This window comes from Rhinolophus sinicus, chromosome 18 (genome assembly GCF_057876585.1).
Source record: "Rhinolophus sinicus isolate RSI-liver-muscle chromosome 18, RSI-T2T, whole genome shotgun sequence".
Classification (NCBI taxonomy): domain Eukaryota; kingdom Metazoa; phylum Chordata; class Mammalia; order Chiroptera; family Rhinolophidae; genus Rhinolophus; species Rhinolophus sinicus.
Window position 1 is genome coordinate 44,762,737 of NC_142518.1, and position 19,271 is coordinate 44,782,007.

Sequence of the window (19,271 nt, forward strand, 5' to 3'; positions counted from 1 at the left end):
TTCTGATTTTGTTAATTAGTGTCTTCTTTCTTTTTCTCTTAGTGAGTCTAACCAAGGGTTTGTCAATTTTGTTAACCTTTTCAAAGAACCAGCTCTTTGTCACATTAATTTTTTCTATTGATTTTTTGTTCTCTGTTTCATTTAGTTCTTTTCTGATTTTTCTTATTTCCTTTCTTCTGCTAAACTTGGGTTTCACTTGTTCTTCTTTTCTAGTTCTGTAAGGTGTAACATGAGGTTATTTTTTTGGGAGTTTCCTTGTTTCTTGAGATAGGCCTGTAATGAGATAAATTTCCCTCTTAAAACTGCTTTCGCTGCTTCCCCAAAATCATGGTAGGATGTATTTTCATTGTCATTTGTTTCTATGTATCTTTTGATCTCTCCTCTAACTTCTTCTTTGACCCAGTCGTTCTTTAAAAGTATGTTGTTTAATCTCCATGTATTTGCGTTTTTTCACGCTTTCTTTTTGTAGTTGATATCCAATTTCAAAGCCTTATGATCAGAGAATGTGATTGGTATGATTTCAATCTTCTGAAATTTGTTGAGACTGATTTTATGTCCCAATATATGGTCTATCTTGAGAATGTTCCGTGTACACTAGAAAAGAATATATAGTCTGATGTTTTAGGATGAAGTGCTCTATATATGTCAATGACGTCCATTTCATCTAATGTGTCATTTAGGGCTGCTATTTTGTTATTTTTTTTCTGTTTGGATGATCTATCCATAGCTGTCAATGATTTATTTAAGTCCCCTAGTATAATTGTGTTTTGGTCAATTTCTCCCTTTAGTTCTGTTAGTAGGTGCTTGGTATATTTCGGTGCTCCCTGATTGGTGGCGTAAATATTGATGTCTGTTATGTCTTCTTGTTGTACAGTTCCCTTCACCATTATGAAATGTCCATCTTTGTCTCTTGTTATCTTTTTCACCTTGAAGTCGGTTTCATCTGATATTATTATGGTTACACCTGATTTTCTCTAGGTACCATTTGCTTGGTGTGTCAATTTCCACCCTTTCACTTTGAGTCTATGCTTGTCCTTGTAGCTGAGATGTATCTCTTGGAGACAGCGTATGGTTGGGTTTAGTTTTTTTATCCAATCTGCTACTCTGTGCCTTTTTATTGGTGAGTCCAGTCCATTTACATTTAGGGTGATTATTGATATGTGAGGATTTCCTGTCATTCTATCTTTAGTTTTCTGGTAAGTCTGTGTCTCCATTGTTTCTTTGCCTTTTTGTTGTTGTCTATTATTTCTGTGTGGTGGTATTCTATGATGTTTCCCTGTGTTTCTTCTTTTATTACAGTGTATATTTCAGTTCTGTATTTTTTTTGAGTGGTTACCCTTAAGTTTATGTAAATGAAAGTTTGATATTTAGAGTATTCCAGTTTCTTCCGCACGCTTACTTTCTCCATTCCCATATTCCAGTTCAGGCTTTTACTCTCCCCCTTTTTGAGTTTTGGTTGCCACAAATTGTCCCTGTTGATGGTGGTTGAATAGCCTCCTTTAGTATTTCTTGTAGTTCATGTCGTGTATTAGAAAATTCCCTCAGCTTCTGTATGTCTGGAAAGGTGTTTATTCCTCCTTCATATCTAAAGGATATCTTTGCTGGATATATTATTCTTGGCTCATGATTTCTCTCTTTCAATAGTTTGAATATTTGGTTCCACTCCCTCCTGGCTTGTAGAGTTTCTGCTGAAAATTCTGGTGATTATCTAATGGGCTTTCCTTTGTAAGTTGCTGTCTTCTTTTCTCTGGCTGCCTTGAGGATTCTTTCTTTTTCGTTGATTTTAGACAGCTTCAATACATTGTGCCTTGGAGAAGGCCTGTTGGGATTGAGGTAACTAGGTGTTCTATTTGCTTCTTGGATTCGAGGGTCCAGTTCTGTCCACAAGTTAGGAAGTTCTCATCGATAATTTGTTTGAATATGTTCTCTGTTCCCTTCTCTTTCTTCTCCTTCTGGTATGCCCATTATTCTTATATTGCTCTTTCTGATGGAGTCAGAAAGTTCTTGTAGAGTTCTTTCATTTCTTTGAAGTCTCAAATCTTTTTCTTCTTCCATCTGTGTTATTTCCAGGTTTCTATCTTCGATGTCACTGATTCTTTCCTCCATATGGTCAAGTCTACTACCTAAGCTGGTTATTTCATTCTTAATTTCTTCTATTGAGTTCTTAATCTCCAGAAATTCTGTTTGTTTGTTTTTTAAATTGCAATCTCTTTTGTAAAATGCTCATGCTGTTCTTTGAGTGTGTTTCTGAGTTCATTTAACTGCCTATCTGTGTTTTCTTGTATCTCGTTGAGTTTTTTCAGAGCTGCAATCTTGAATTCTCTGTCATTTAAGTCACATATTTCCATATGTTTAATTTCCTTTTCTGGAAACTTTGCACTTTCTTTCTGAGCTGTCTTGTTGTCTTGGTTATTCATGGCAACCACCTATTTATTATTTCTCTTCCTAGACATCACCAGGAGTAGCTTGTGCAACAGGTTGATAGGAAGAGGTCTTTGTTTTGCTTTCCAGTACTTGTTGATAGAATGTTTTATTTTCTCTCCTACTGCAGCCTTTTTTTCTCTTACACTATAGTGCTATGTTTTCTCTGCACTATTCCAGCTTTTCACACAATGGGGAGATTCCCTGGAAGGTGGGGTTCTCCTCTGTGAATAGTTCACCTGGGTCACAGGGTGCAGTGTCCTTGTGGGTATGTGGAGAGCTTTTGAATTTCCAAAGCTCTTCCTGCACCAGATTCAGAGCCCACGTGTTTCAGCAGTTATGTTTACTCCTGCAGGGATCCACCCAGATTGTGGGAACAGGGGCAGCGTTATTTGTGAGAGGTGGCCCAGAACAATGGCGGTGCCCACCACCACAGCCAGTCCTGCTTCCACATCTCCCTCCCCTTTTCCGGAACTTGTTGGGCTCTGATTCTGTATCTGTGGACCACAGTTCTCAGAACAGCAAATATTCTGTGCTTTTGATCTGATACCACTATTGTCCTGCTTCTAGCACTAGGAAGGTGGGGGCGGGGCGAGCTCTGGGAGGGTAGGGAGGGGGCAGCTGTCTCAGTGCCTAAGGCTTCCGTTCTCTGCTCAGCAGTGAGGGCTTAAACCACCATTTTCAGTCTTCTTCCCTCAGTCTTTTCTCCGAGGTCTCTGTCGTGAGCATTATGTTCAGCCGTGTTATATGCTGTCCCCTCAGCCTTGCAGGCCATAATCAGAGTCCTAGCAGTCCAAGTTCTTCCCTCTCCCTCAGCTGCCGTAGTTCTGGGATTCAGTGAGCTCGGAGCACTGAGCTAGGTTTGCATCCTCTGCCCGTGAGGGTCTGCCTCTGCACTTCTCCCTTTCCTACCCCCCTGCTCATGTGATTCGCTCGCCTTTAGGTGAATTCAGTAGTGGGTCTCTTCGTCTTGCCTGTGTGCTGTGCAGGGAGTCCTTTGTGGAGTTATAGTTGTTAGATTTGTTGTAAATTCTAGGGGAGATTCACAGAGGCTCACCTCATGCTGCCATTTTGATGATGTCTCCCTAAAGTAATTCTTGATTGGTATGTGCTTAGTCCATTTTGTTAATTGGTTTTTTAATGTTTTTGTAGTTGTTCTCTGCTCATTTTTTCTTCTCTTTACATCTTTTATTTATATTAACCTACCCCCAAAATCCCCTCCCATCATTCACCCTGATAAAGCTAGTACCAATCTGACACCATACATAGTTATTACAATATTATTGGCTATATTCCTTATGCTATACCCTACACCCCAATGACTACTTTATAACAACCAATATGTACTTCTTAATCCTTTCCCCTTTTTCACCCACTACTCTCAACCCACTCTCCCATCCAATAACCATCAAAATATTCTCTGAAGTGTAAGATATTCATAGTAGCAGTAGTACGAGTGCTGCACAGTGCATTGTGCCATGTCAAAAAGAACAAGACATAGTTCCTGTCTAGAACAATAGACATGGAAGACAGATGAGTGATTCAGAGATGGCAGTGGTTGGATAGAAGCAGTTTTATGGCAAGTTATATTAAATTCTGAGACTATTGGAAGACTTGTTTAAAAAGGGAATTTACAAAGTAAATCCAATTTTGAGAATAGATCTTGGAAATGTTTGCTTCAAGTGATTTAGGTTTTCTTATATTTATTAAAAGTGAATTACATAAGATAAGAATGTACATTTTGTTAATAAAATTTCACTTTCTTATGTTTAAAAAAATGTTCTGTGTATCTATGAGTTTGTTACTGTTTTGTTTGTTCATTTACTTTGTTTTTTAGATTCCACACATATAGGAAAACACATTGCATCTGTCTTTCTCTGTTTGATATACTCCACTCAGCACAATACCCTCCATCCATGCAGCCACAGATGGCAAGAACCCATTCCCTTCCATGGCCGAGCAATATTCCATTGTGTATATACCACCTACTCTTTATTCATTCATCCATCGATGGACTCCCAGTCTGCCTCCCCATCTTGGCCTTGTAAACAATGTTGCAATGGACATATGGGTACACATGTCCCTTCAAAGTAGTGCTTTGTTTTCTTTGGATAAATACCCAGACGTTGTATTACTGGGTCTTTTTTGTCTTCTGTTATAACCTTTGTTTGAAAATCTGTTTTGTTTGGTATAAGTATTGCTGTGGCAGCTTCCTTTTCTTTCTTTCTTTCTTTCTTTCTTTCTTTCTTTCTTTCTTTCTTTCTTTCTTTCTTTCTTTCTTTCGTCTCTCTCTCTCTCTCTCTCTCTCTCTCTCTCTCTCTCTCTCTCTCTCTCTCTATCTCTCTCTCTCTCTCTCTTTCTCCCTCTCTTTTCCTTCCTTTCTTCCTTTTCTTTTCCTTCCTTCCTTCCTTCCTTCCTTCCTTCCTTCCTTCCTTCCTTCCTTCCTTCCTTCCTTCCTTTCCATTTTTGTGGAGTATTTTTTTTCCATCCCTTTACTTTCAATCTGTGTGTCTTTTGACATGAAATTAGTCTCTGGTAGGCAGCATATGTAAGGGTCTTTTTTGTTTGTTTGTTTGTTTTTCCATTCTGCCACCCTATCTTTTGAGTGGAGTATTTATTCCATTCACAATTAAAGTAGTTGCTGATAGATATGTAGTTATTGCCATTAATTTTTTATATTTTTTATTATTTTTTTCATCTTAAAGAAGTCCCTTTGACATTCTTTGTATTACTGGTTTGGTGGTAATGAACTCCTTTAGTGTTTTCTTGTCTGGGAAACACTTTATCGGTCCTTCAACTCTAAACGATAGCTTTGCCGAGTAGAGTAATCTTGGTTGTAGTCCTTGTTTTTATCACTTTAAGTATTCTGTGCCAATCCTTTCTGGCCTGCAATTTCTGTTGAGAAATCAGCGATGGTCTTATGAGAGTTCCCTTGTAGGTAACTACCGTGTTTCCCTGAAAATAAGACCTAGCCAGACAATCAGTTCTAAAACATCTTTTGGAGTAAAAAATAATATAAGACCCAGTATTATATTATATTATATTATATTATATTATATTATATTATATTATATTATATTATATTATATTATATTAAGCATACTACATTAAAGACCGGGTCTTATAGTAAAATAAGACTGGGTCTTATATTAAATTTTTGCTCCAAAAGAAGCATTAGAGCTGATTGTCCAGCTAGGTCTTATTTTCAGGGAAGCACGGTAACTGCTTTCCTCTTGCTGCTTTTAAGATTCTCTGTCTTTAACCTTTGACATTTTAATTATGATGTGTCTTGATGTGGGCCTGTTTGAGTTTATCTTGTTTGGGACTCCCTGCACTTCCTGGGCTTGTATATCTATTTTCTTTGCCAGGTTAAGGATGCTTTACATCATTATTTCCTCAAATAGTTTTTCAATCCTTGCTCTCTCTCTTCTCCTTCTGGTACCCCTGTGATGCATATGTTGGTATACTTGATGTTGTCCCAGAGGCCCCTTAAGCTATCCTAAATTTTTTAGATTTTTTTTTCTGTTCTGATTGGGTATTTTCTGCTACCTTATCTTCTAAATCACTGATTTGATCCTCTGCTTCATCTACTTTTGATTCCCTCTATTATACAGTTCATTTCAATTATTATATTCTTTATTTCTGATCCGTTCATTTTTTGTTTTCTGTCTCCATTTTTATATTTCCTATCTCTTTGTTGAAGTTCTCTCTGAGATCATTGAGCATCCTTACAGCCAGTGTTTTGAACTCTGCATCTGATAGAATGCTTGTCTCCCTTTTGTTTAGTTCTTTTTCTGAAGATTTGTTCTTTTATTTGGGACATGTTTCTTTGTCTCCAATTTGGCTGTCTCCTTCTGTTTGTTTCTGTGTATTGGGTAGGGCTGCTAAGCCTCCCAGTCTTAGTAGAGTGGTCTTATGTAGTAGGTGCCTTGTGGGGCCCAGTGGTACAGTCTCCATGTTCACCTTAGTTAGGTTCTGCAGGTGTATCCCTTGTGTGGGTTGTGTGTGTCCTCCTGTTGTAGTTGAGCCTTGATGATGTTGGCACTTCAGTGGGAGGGATTGACCCTCAGGCTGATTGGTTGTAAGGACTGGCTGTGACTACAGTGGAGGAGCTACAGTGCAAGGGCTGACCCTACAGAGCTGGATTCACTTTAGCAGTGCTCTGGTTCTTGCTGAGTCCACCCTTTGTGTGTCATCCTTGGAGGTGGTTGGATGAAACTCTGGCTCAATCTGAAGCTGGTTACCAGGTGTGGTAGCACCAAGCCTTCCTGGGAGCTGCCCCACCACAGGCCAAGTTCATCAGTATCTGTGCCCTGCCCGGGGCCTCTTGTCATGAGCCACAAAGCAATCTACCGATGGCCACTAGTTGCACTGGGCTTTGTAGTGCTTTGAGAGGCCAAGCCACAAACTGAGGCTAGGTCCCACTAGTGCCAGGCTTGGGGCTGTTTACCAAGATGTACAGGACACACTGAGGTTAGATGCTGCCTGTTTGGGTTTTGTGAAACTTTTAGAGATTTTAGAAACCTTTGAGAGATTTGTCTTGGCAGCATAAGCTGTATGGAGAAACCACTGGAAGCAGCTTGGGTCGTCCTACAAGTTGGGTGGGGTGGTGTGTCAGGGCAGCACCAGATTGGGGCAAACAAATGGTGTTAGCTATGTTGGTGGAGACTCAGATATGTGTGTCTTTTCTTTCGATTTGTTGGTTTTCTTTAGTGTTTGTAGGGGTTCCTTTATTTTTATTTTTTGTGTATTTTTGTAGGTTTTTGGTTGTAGTTTGTAGTTACCATGAGGTTAATATTATATACATGTTTATCTATAGCAATCTATTTTAAGCTGATGGGCATTTAAGATCAAACAGATTATAAAACCACTACCCCTCCCCAACATTATATTTTTGATGTCATATTTTATATCTTTTTATTTTTTTTGTGTCCCCTATTTGTTTAGTTATAGGTAATTTTGCTACTACTTTTAACTTCCATATTGGCTTTTTAAGTGTTTGATCCCCTATGTTTATTATATATTTGCTTTTACTGGTGAGATTTTTTTCTTTCCTGTATTTTCTTATTTCTGGTTATGGCCTTAGGTTCTCTGCATAAAGAAGACCCTTTAACATTTCTTGTAATTACAGTTTAGTGATTGTGAACTACTTTAGTTTTTGCTTGTCTGAGAAACCCTTTATCTCTCCTTCAATTCTGAATAACAATCTTGATGGGTATAGTATTCTAGGTTGTAGGTATCTTTTTTGCATCACTTTAAATATTTCCTGCCACACCCTTTTGGCCTGTAAAATTGATGATGAGAAATCATCTGATAGTCTTTTGGGGTTTTATGTGACTTATTTACCTCTTGCTCTATTCAAGTTTGTTTCTTTACCATTTTTTTCTTTTCTTTCTTACCTTCTTTATTTATTTATTTATTTATTTATTTATTTTTTGACATTTTAATGATATTATGTCTTTCTGTGAGTCTTTTGGGATTCATCTTGTTTGGAACTCTTTGTGTTTCCTGTACCTGGATGTCTGTTTCCTTCCCCAGATAAGGAAAGTTTTCAGCCATTATTTCTTCAAATATACTTTCTGCCCTTTTCTCTCTCTTCTCCTTCTAGAATCACTGCAATAGAAACAGTAGAGCACATGATCTTGTCCCATAGGTCCCTTATACTACCCTCATTTTTAAATCTTTTTTTTTTTTCATTTTGCTTCTCTGATTGGGTGATTTCCACTATTCTGTTTTGCAGGTCTTGCTAATCTGTTGTTCTGGATTAACTAATCTGCTGTCAATGCTTTCTAAAGTATTTTTTCATTCCAGTTATTGTATTCTTCATTTCTGATTATTTATTTATTATATTTTCTACCTTTTGTTGAAATTATCTCTGAATTCTTCTGTTCCACTCTCAAGTTTATTGCACATCCTTATGACTGTTTCCTTGAATTTTTTATCATGCAAATTATTTTTCTTTATTTCATTCGAGTTTTTCCTCTGGGATTTTTTTCTTTCTTCCTTCATTTGAGCCATATTCTTCTTTCTCCCCATTTTGTTTAACTTTCTATTTTTTTTCCTATGAGCTAGAGGAAATAGCTATCTCTTTCAATCTTTAAAAAGTAGACTTGTGTAGAAGTAGCCTCTGTGAAGACTGTCCAGGACGGTTTATAGGCTGGCTGAAGTTGAGGCAGGCTTTGCAGGGACTGGTGTGTTGCATGGCCAGAAAGAGAGGGTTCCAGGTGGGGTAGCCTGGTGTACATTCATGTGCTGTAGCTCCTTATTGTTCTGGCTATCCCTGGTCAGAATGCAATCAGGGCTTGGGAACCTTATATTAATTTTTGCTCCAAAAGACATGTGTGTGCTTCCTTGCCCATCTGATCTGGGCATGGCTGCCCAGTGTGTGTGTGTGGCATACCCTGTTGCTTTGTCTGTTACTGAGCTGAGTCTGTTAGGAGCTGCTGTGTGTGTGTGTGTGTGTGTGTGTGTGTGTGTGTGTGTGACAGCACCCTATTTGTTCCACACTTTCTCCAGGCAGGGCAACCCTGTATTCACATGCAGCAGTGCCCTATTAGTTCTACACTTTCTCTATATGGGGCAGCCCTGTGTGCATGTACCATGATGCCTTGATAGTTCTTCATTTTCTTTGGATTCTGTAATCCTATGTGCACATACAGCATCTCCTTACTAGTTCCACACTTTCTTCCAATGGGGTGGCCCTGTGTGCAGGCACTGCATTACCTTGCTATTTCCACACTTTCTCTGGGTGGTGTAGCTTTATGTGTATGCGCAGCAGCACCCTACTGTTTTCACACTTTATCTGGATGAGGAAGCCCTATGTACAAGAACTACAGTGCCCTGCTAGGTTTACACTTTCTCTGGATGGGGCAGCCCTATGTGTGTGTGGAGCTCAGTGGTTGTGTGCAGCAGTACTTTGTTGTACCTGCTGAATCAATTTCCAGGTGGAGGGTCCCTGTATTTGAGCACTCTGGCACACTTCTGTTCCTTTTGTAGCTAGCTTCATGAGGAGTGCCTTGGGATGGTTACAGCAGCCCTGAAGTTTGGCCAGATCACCTGAATAAAGCACCCTCTTGCTATCCAAGTGCAGGGGAAATGCAAAGAATTGCACTCACTGGTCCCTCTGGTCCTGGGGAGTTCCCTCAACTCCTGAAGAGCTCTAACAGTTCCCCAACCTTCTCTGTGTCGTCTCTTTCTTTTGTTTGTTGTGCAAAAGCTGCTAATTTGGCCCTCTGTTATCTCTCAGGAAGAATTGCTCTAAATATGAATATACATATGATGTGTCCTTGGGAGGGGAAAAGCTCAGCATCTTCCAATGCCCCATCTTGGACCTGCCTCTCCTTAATGTCTTTTGATGATTCCTGGTTTCATGCCTCTTAGGATTCCTGTCTAAAGATACATGGTAGATAAAGAGTAAACTCTGTGAATTCACTACATTGTTGTACCTCAAATCCTCAGGTTCCTAAGCTATTTGGCTTCTTTTTTCCAGTTTTCAGAGTCCTTCTATCATTTCCTGTTGAGCTGTTTCCAAGACATTTAGTTGTATTAAAATGGGAGTCACAGAGAAATGAAAGTGTATGCCATTTTGTTAGTATTTGCTTTTTATTCTTCACAGCTGCACTATTCATTTCTCCTGAGCCAGCTCATTCCATCAAGCTGGGATATTGGCAGTCCCACTAGTCATTGAATGTCATCCTCAAGAGTTTAGGGAAAAATGTGTACTGTGATTCATCTGGGAATGCTATTAAGCCAGCAATAGCCCTGAGCAAGGGCAGAGCAGTTTATTGCTCTTTGTTCATGTTGGGAAAGAATGTGTTCTCTACACATCCTCCTGTAGATTTCATTTGAGATCTGCTGGAGATTCAGGTTTCAATGTTGATTCATGATTTGTGTAGTTTTCAGGGCAGCCACCTGTGACATAAAGTAATTCCAGTTTCTTGTCCTTTTTCCTTTTCATGTGCATCACATTTAACCAGGTTCAGTTTTTCAGAAAGCCACTAGACTTGGCATTGGGCTGCAGGTATAAACTATGTTACTCTGGGTCAGCCACCACCTATTCTGCCATATGTTGGGCTCAAATACAGCCATATGCACAATCCCTTTGGCTGCAGCATTCTCGTATCTAGCATGACAATTCCACTCAAAGACCAAGGCGGCCATATATGGTTGTGCAGGTTGTGTCCTGTACAAGGGTACCCAGGCCATGTATCCTATCATGGTGACACATCTATTTTTATCCCAAAGAAAAGGGCCCTTTTCTGTAATCCACACAAAAACGCCAAATGGTCTACTGGAAGCCCTGTCAATGTTCATCCCTCTACAGTTGCTCCATGATGACTAAGGAAACCTAATACTTCTAATTGGAAGCATTGATTTGAGCATTCCTCTGAAAATTTTGGAAAAGAGACTTAACTACCTTTCTGAGCTTCATTTTCCGTATTTATATAATGACAAAAAATAATGGTTATTTTGTATGGACATTTTAAGTGAAATTAAATGAGACTGAATACATACAAGTGGTTGTAAATTGTGACGTTCTATACAACTGGTGGTCATTGTACTGCAGTCTAGATGAAGAAATAAAACAAACATTAAAAAGTCACCAACCAAACAAAGCGTGGAACGTAAAATGGTACAAGGGATGGGGCAAAGGGACAGCATTAATACTAACAGCTAACACGTTTAAAACACTTACCATGTACCAGTCTGTTCCAACTACCGTGCTTCCCTGAAAATAAGACCGGGTCTTATATTAATTTTTGCTCCAAAAGATGCATTAGGGCTTATGTTCAGGGGATGTCATCCTGAAAAATCATTCTAGGGCTTATTTTCTAGTTAGGTCTTATTTTCCAGGAAACACGGTAGTTTATGTGTAAAAACATATTTTGCCATTACAATTCTATGTGGTTATTATGTATTTCCTTGATGAGGAAACTGAGGCACAGAGAGCCTTAGTAACTTAACCAATAGCATAGCTGGGATTTGAACCTAAGAAATCTGGCCTCTAGAGTCCTCTCTTCTGACTACATACTTTAAGAGTTCAGAAAGGGAAGGCTTCCATACTGGGATGGTAGGGTGTGGCTTTCTGGCAAAGTGGGATCTGAATAAGACCTGTGAAGATGAGTATAATTTAGATGAGTGTGTAAGAAGAGAGAAGGTATTCCAGTTAGAAAAAGGCATGAGCAAAAGCAGAGAAAGAAGGAGGCCAAGAAGTGTTTGACAGGTAGGAGAATAGACAGATTTGGCCATGGTGGGGAAATGAGGTGGCTCCAGGTCCACTTAACCACGGCCTACTTTTAGGACAAAGCTTAAAAGTTTATTCTCAATGTGAGATGATATGACACTTGTTATCATAGCCTCTCTCAAGTCAGGCAGCTTTTACCCAGGAGATAAATGTCTTAAGCCACAAAAGAGTAAGCGGTAATGGTGAGAGTAAGGCATCTACTACCTGCCAGAGAAACCATATATCTTTAAGTGATAAGACACCATATCAGGGGTCCACTTTGCTACAGAGGCCTGGGCCCCTCATACATGACTCCCTATCCCCATATTCCCTGAACCCATGCAAGCTTATTTAAGGAGGGTATGGGGGAAGCTGTAACATTTTTTTCAACTTGAAAAATTCTAGATGTAACTGAATTAGATTCCAGGAAAAATAAATATGTGTTTTGTTTCCTATGAGCTGGCGTAGAATAAAATTATAGCTCTTAATCAAAGTTACTATGTAAAGTACTCTCATTAAATACTCATTAAGAGCTCTGTTAACCTCGTAGAAAGATGGGGGTTCTTGCCCCCAGATCATAACCCAGCATTTGGCTCCAGAAGGCCTGGGACCCAAAATAGTCTGTACAACAAGGAAGGACCCTTGAGTCAGTGCCCACAGGCACTAACCTCCACTCAGGGCTGCCAAGGATTATTGGATGAGAGAGACACAGAGAGAAGGAAGTTCCATTCTGCCTTAGGGGCTCAGGATGAGGAAGAGAGGGAATAGGAGTAGAGAGACTCAGGGCCCTGATGCCACTACAGTGCTCCAGGATTCAGAGAAGGGAATTGCTTCCTGCTGCCCCACCCCTACTGAAACCATTCTGGGAGGCCAGGAAACCTTTCACTCCTGCTTTTACATATGAGGAAAGTGAGTGATAGTCAAGAGAAAAACTAGTGTAGGGTGACAGAGGATTCTTCTTGTGGCAGAAAGCATGATACCTGAAAGCTTTAAGTTAAACTATATGTAATTGCCGTTTTTATAGGCCAGAAATAGTCAAATAAGATACTAGAGCCCAAAAGACTTTAAAGATCCTCTAATCCAACTCTCTTTCCTCATATTCATCCTACAGATGAAGAAATTGAAGCCCATAATGTGACTCTTCCAAAGTTACACAGCTCTGTTGAATTTCCTGGGGCTTGAAGCAGTATTAACAGTGAATACAAGCCACATTGTAAATATTCCTGGTGGCTTTCCCCAGTCAGATTAGAAACTGCCTGCTAGAAAGGACCACAATTCCAATTCCTATTTCTTCAGTTTCCCCATTTGCCTAGCACAAGATCACCACATCAGTGCATTTACACCTACACTGACCTTTGACTTCCCCAAAGGGAGAAACTTGATATTTTCAAAAGGAGCTTCCTCAATGTCTGCCAGCCTCTGGAACTCCTCTGTCTAAAATATGCTCTCCTATCTGCCAAACTATCAGTCCTAAGCTAAGCATGTTTTTTTTTTTTCTCTCCCTCTGACCAGCCTGAGAACTGTCAGCAAGAACAACGAGACCATTCAGAGGGAGACTGAGATGGAGTTTGTAAAATACCACTCAGCCCTTGAGCTTGAAGAGGAAGACCAGATGAAAGAGACTTCCCTCCTGCCACTGGATCCTACCCTCGAATGCCACAGTCCACCACCCGACTATAACTCTGTGGTCCACTATAGTATCCTACCCATGTAATCTAATACCAGTGCCCTTCCTTTGCTGCCCCTTTTCAAACTAATCTCTTTTTGCCTCAGAAATCCCCAATTCTTTCCACGTCCAGGTCATAATAACAGAATTACTAACTTGGGATTGGAGAATGAAAGAACATCTCGACAGAGAATCTCTATTCTTCACACCTTTGGGGGATACAGCTGGCCTAAACCAGGCCCCCAGGCCTGATAGAGAGACAACAAGATGTTCAGTCCCATTTCTTTTCCTATTAAACACCAGTTACCCTACTTGGGTGTTACAGACCCACAACAGCACCTTCAGTAATTCCATATGGAACCATCCCAACTTGGCCCATTATACTTCTATGAGGGCCACTGAAAGGAACAATCTCTGTTGACCCCTCAAAGACCTGCAGAGCCTCCAATAAGGAACTTTGACCCCATCATATTCAGATCTTAACAATCAGCCTCCAAGCAGGGCTTCGTAGACTTTTACCTGGATAAAAGTCTTAGAAACAATTAAAGCAGCCATTGTTCAGACCTAAAATCGACTAGGGTTTGACAGTGGAAGTAGTAGACAGCTCTTTGCCTGCAATGTTTCCCATGAGGCATCTAACACTCCACAGCCTCCTTTGCATTCAAGCAATTTCTAACAGCTCCAATGGAAATTGGGCATGCCTTGTATATTTAGGATACGCTCCACATACACTGCCAGTATCATCACCTTTGTGTTGTTCCCATGCCAGAAAACATCCAATCAGATTCTCTGGCTATTACCCAATACTCATGTGGATTTCAAGAACACCATGACTTTAATATATAAGCCCCCAAATCCACATGTCAGGTAAACAGCAGCGCACAAAGTGTATCTGCATGGACTCAGACAAAAGAAATGAGGGGAGGGTTTGTACCTGCTGCCCTTCCAGATTGGCCTGTACTTCTCCACTTCCAGAAAGCCCCTGTAGCTACCTCTCTGTTGAAGAAGGAACCTGTAGTTATCCTCCTGGGGGCCAAGGGTGATTATGCTAAATACTGACACTATCTGTAGTCTCCCCTTTCAAAAGCAACTATGCAGTTGAATCACATCGAACAAGGCAGTGCCTCCCAACTGCACCCTAAACCAAAGATCATGAAGTTACACCAGGCTAGACAACATGCTCATCCCTGGATTGCATGAGGAGACTATCCACTGACTTTAAAAGTAGTGAGCCTCTTCCTCTGATTCATTTTCATAGCATCAGGGGGAAAAAAGAAGCAAGCAGCATTCTACAAAAATGAGCACCTGAAAGACACTCTGGTTCTTTCCTACTTCCCCTTTTGTAAACAGGAAAAGTAAGAACCAGAAAAGAGAAGGGGCTTGCATGCATGTTTCCTGACTACTACTCAATGCTTTCCATTGTTTGGACGATGTAGCCACACATGTGCATATATATAAACACCTACTAATATAAACAAGAATGCCACTGGAAGAAACCCCAAGAGTAGTTTTTTTTCCCCCCTTTGCTTTCTTTTTGGCTAGCATACACCCAGAAAATATGTCTTCTTCATGGAAACAGAGGCCTGGGCTTCTGCTCCAACTACTCCCATCTCTTCTGTAGTGGCCCAAAGAATCCTAGAACTGCTCAAAGTCAATTTTCACTTGTGACCCAAGAGCGTTAGTGATGTAAAAGGCAGTGAAAGTCAGGCTAGGTCCATGTCCTGTCTATTTAAGAAGTTTGTAAAACTGCCCAGACACACAGGGCTATAAGTCCTAGAAAAACCCTGGTTTGGGGATACTCAGAACCAAGAGGTAACTGCAAACCTTTTTACCTGCCCATGACTTAGCCTACTGACAATACTAGAAACATCTGTGCTTGGCTCAACAAGTAGTGCCACGTGTGTGGTGGAAGAAATGGGGGAATCACCACCAGCCTCCAACCACTGTGTATCCTTGAAAATAAGACCTAACCGGAAAATAAGCCCTAGCATGATTTTTCAGGATGACATCCTCTGATCATAAGCCCTAATACATCTTTTGGAGCAAAAATTAGTATACGATCCAGTCTTATTTTCAGGGAAATACAGTACTACCAGGGTGGTCTTCTTCTTCCAGCTTTCTTCAGGAAGTGATTATGTTGTGGCTGTGCTCCCAGGAAATGGTCTGAATAAGCTTTGCCACTGACTTAAGTAGATCCTGTGAGTTGAATGAAGTAAGCTACCACTAGGAGGTTATGGTGAAAGGCCAAGCCTTGTTCCTTCCTCTTGCCTGTCTCTGCTGAGGAAATTATGGGTCTAGAGATAGGAAGAAATTGATCATCATTTGAACACCTATCCAGTGAGAATTCCCAGTTGTCCCTGATGGTCAGCAGCTTTGCTATGGGACAGCCTTGGCTAACACAAATTATGCGTAGTGGGATACCCAGGAACAGAGTCAATGATACTCTCGTCACATTTATGATTTAGCTTAACTGGGGGAAAGAGTCTTTCAAGTGTTCAAAAAATTCTCCAGTGATGTGCATCATTCTTCTATCCAGTGTTTTAGTGAAGAGAAGTTCATCCCATAATTTGTTCAGCAAGAGGATTCCCCTTTGGCTGGACATGCTTGTATTGCATCTGCTTTATAAAAAAGTGTTTCCTTGAGGCAGACACTGACCAGAACTTTCAACAGGACTTCATGTAGCTACAAAGGCAATATAGACATCTTTAGTAAATTCCAAGGATCCCTCACAAGATGTCTCAGGAAATATAATTTATGAAGAAATGACCACATTCCTCTCCATAAGATTTCATGATGGGTTGCTTAGACCAGCAAACAACAGTAACATTTTAAAGTGTTAAACTGTTGAACTAAATGTTACTCTGAAGTTCCAGCTTTTGAATTGATATCATTCATACCTTATCTTGTTAGTATAATTAAGTCTGGACTAGCTGTCCTAGAGCAAAAAGCCACTTCAGAGTGGGCTGCCTTGGCCCAATTACTTAAGGCAATTGCCTCCACTTTTTCACTACTGTTCTCAACTGCTGAAGATCTCTTTTGTCTCTGTCCCCATTCTCCACTGTACCTCATATTGTGCCAAGGCCAGGGAAGATAAGCAGTAAGGGAGGCTCCTCACTTCTGTTTACCCCCTGAATGGGGGAAAACTTCCATCAAGAATGTCCCTTCTCACCTGAAGGGTGGGCAGGTATCCCAGACCTCTGCAGACCATAGTGAGCAGGTATAGTGAAGCAACCAGCATTCCATTACCTTATTGAAATATTCTTGTCCACAGCCTACAGTGGATACATTACCCAAATGTTACTGTCTTTTGTAGATATTTTACTAATCTATTGTTTTAAGCTTAACTATTACTCCTTCAAATTACTAGAGTATATTTTTATGTAGCCATATACACATATATACAGAAATGATGTTTCTAACTTGTTATGCCAAACCAAAAGTTGCATATTATAATGGCAACCTTCTGCAGGTTGAACCACTTCTCATGCAGAGTGAACAATGGTTTCCAATAATAGTTCCAAATGTCAGACACTTCATTCCTCTCTGGGAATTACGAGACCATATCTTCTTGCACTGAGCTGCTTCCAGTGCTCCAGGTTGGGCAAATGTTCTGTCAAGCTCTAGGTAAGTTTCACTCTGCTGATAGCTCCCTTTCACTCAAGAGGATGAGAAGGAGAAATGAAGAATGGGTTGGTATTGACTCTGTTACCTATACAATTACTTGTGTGGTTGGGGAGTGAAACTTGAATTGTTAAGGGAGTCCAACTAACCACGTTTCTCAGGGATTGTTGCATGGTCCCCAGGAGTATTTCTAGTAACTTGTCTTTCTCTAATTTAGTTGGTAAAGTCTCAAGATCTTGCACTCAACATGATGGACTTTTCTTTGTCACATCGTCTGGACTACTTAACTTATTATTTCCAGACCATGGGAACAAGGCCCTTAGGACTTGGAGACACTTTTAACTCTCCAAACGAAAATTCTGAGGCCTCCAATATCCTTCTTAGGAGAATAAATGCATAGCTCATTGATAATTGCTTTTATTTGCCTATTTGGACTCCTGTGTATCTGTGAGTGCTTAGCAGCATACTTGTTAGGGAATCACTCCCAGGAGTTGGCAAAGGTGATTTTGCATGGCTGGGAAGGGTACTTTGGCTAAGATGCCCCCCTCTGCTCTGCAGTTCTACAAACGCCTCCAAGAGGCCCTCTGACCCCAATATATATATATTCATGCCAAAAGTAGCTGATAACAGAGATAGGACTGGTTTGCATACAGAGTGCTAATCTCACTCTGGTATGGTCACCAGCAGCTAGGCTGTGCTTTGTTTCCACAGTCCCTCCATTCCTCATAGACAATGTGATTCCTCCCAGAGATCCATTCTTACCTCATTCCGACCTCTCTAATCTTATCTCTTGGAAGGCATTTGAGGCGAGCTATTCAAAGAAATCACAGACCACTCTCTCTCTGGCACCCAGAGATACACTTACAGCTAAGGTAGCAGCAGTAGTGCAACCACAAGGACATGCCTGACTGGCCCTGCCAATAAGTAGTCTAATGCAGCACTTCAGTTCTTTGAGACATGGAACTCCTCATCTGTCTCAAATAAGTCCTCACTGTATTATTCTTCCTCTCTGAATTATATAAAAGGCTCATCAACCTTTGGGGCCATCCTACCCTGCTGGTATTTCTCCCCTACCAAGATGATGCCATTCTGAACTGGGACAACTATTCCCCTTAGGTAAAAGAAAACCATTTGCTCCCGAAATAGGGTAACAGAAGAATGACAGGACGTTTTTGGTAGAGGATTGTCCTTTAACCCCTACCTTGTAATATCAAATTTTCAGTTTACCACACAGAGAAAATGGGAAGCTCTCCTTTGGACTGATGATAGTGCAATGCTAATACGGAGGTGGGCAGAGGGCCCTGGCTGGCCAATGAATGAATGTCAGGATAGTGCAATGTAGGGCTCAACAAATTTCCAGCTCTGATAAAAATTCCACTACATAAAAAGCAACCCTCTACCTCCCATAGCTCACATTTCCTTTGTAGACCTTGCTCTCCCTAACTACAAACATGCCAGAAAAATCCTAAACCTAAATAAATCCCCCATAACATACAGCTTTTCCCTAGCTTTCCCCTTAGCCACATGGAGAATGTACCCATGTGAAGAAATCCTCCCCTTCCATAAATTGTATCTTATTATTATGTAATCAAATCGTATTGTATCTTTTATTTTAAATATAGAACTATATATGTACACAATCCAGAGTCATTGTATCTCTGATCTTATTTGGCATTTATATGTTTGTGAAAGCTTTAGCTGCTGCCTCTTCCAAGCAGTACCTCTACTTCCTCTATCACTTCTACTTGGGATGGTTTTACAAAGATGAATATTATATGTGAAGTAAACAAACTTTCAGAAGACCACAAGTTTCCATTATTTCACAGGTCTGTGAAGGCAAAGAAGTGGCCTAGCTGGTTTTCAATCTGGCTTAGGACACACCTGTACTGCTGGTATCCTGTGACAACCAGGAGGGTGTTCCTGGAAACATTCAGGTTCGTCACTGGTGGGTATCAGGGAACCTGGGCCAATGGCTGACCAGTGTTTGTCTTTCTCTACGCTACAGTGTATTCGGGACGGCAAATGCAGGGTCCCTGTTTGGAAAAGAAGCTAAATGCAGAAGTTGCTCAGATTGTCCAAATAAGCAACCAGTCTCTCTTTTTTTAAATCAGTTTCAGGCGTACAAAACAACATGATTAGACATTTACACCCCTCACAAAGTAAAAACCCCCCAAGTCTATTAATCTCTGACATTGTATATATCTATTACAATACCATTGACTGAATTCCCTAGGCTGTACTTTACGTCCCATGACCATACATGTATCTCCATATATATATATATATATATATATATATATATATATATATATTCAAGGCCAACAGGAAGAGTATATGCAG

The 19,271-nt window shown here is 40.4% G+C and overlaps 1 protein-coding gene across 1 annotated transcript in view; it reads left to right on the plus strand.

Annotated features, from left to right (window-relative positions):
* LOC109436875 (vascular endothelial growth factor receptor kdr-like) overlaps nt 1-18,571 on the plus strand; it is a 315,916-nt gene extending 297,345 nt beyond the window's left edge. The window contains exon 31 of the mRNA XM_074323230.2: nt 13,157-18,571. Coding sequence (XP_074179331.1) covers nt 13,157-13,358 — 202 coding nt within the window. The 3' untranslated portion in view covers nt 13,359-18,571. The remainder of the gene's footprint in view (nt 1-13,156) is intronic.
* The last annotated feature ends 700 nt before the right edge of the window (nt 18,572-19,271 follow it).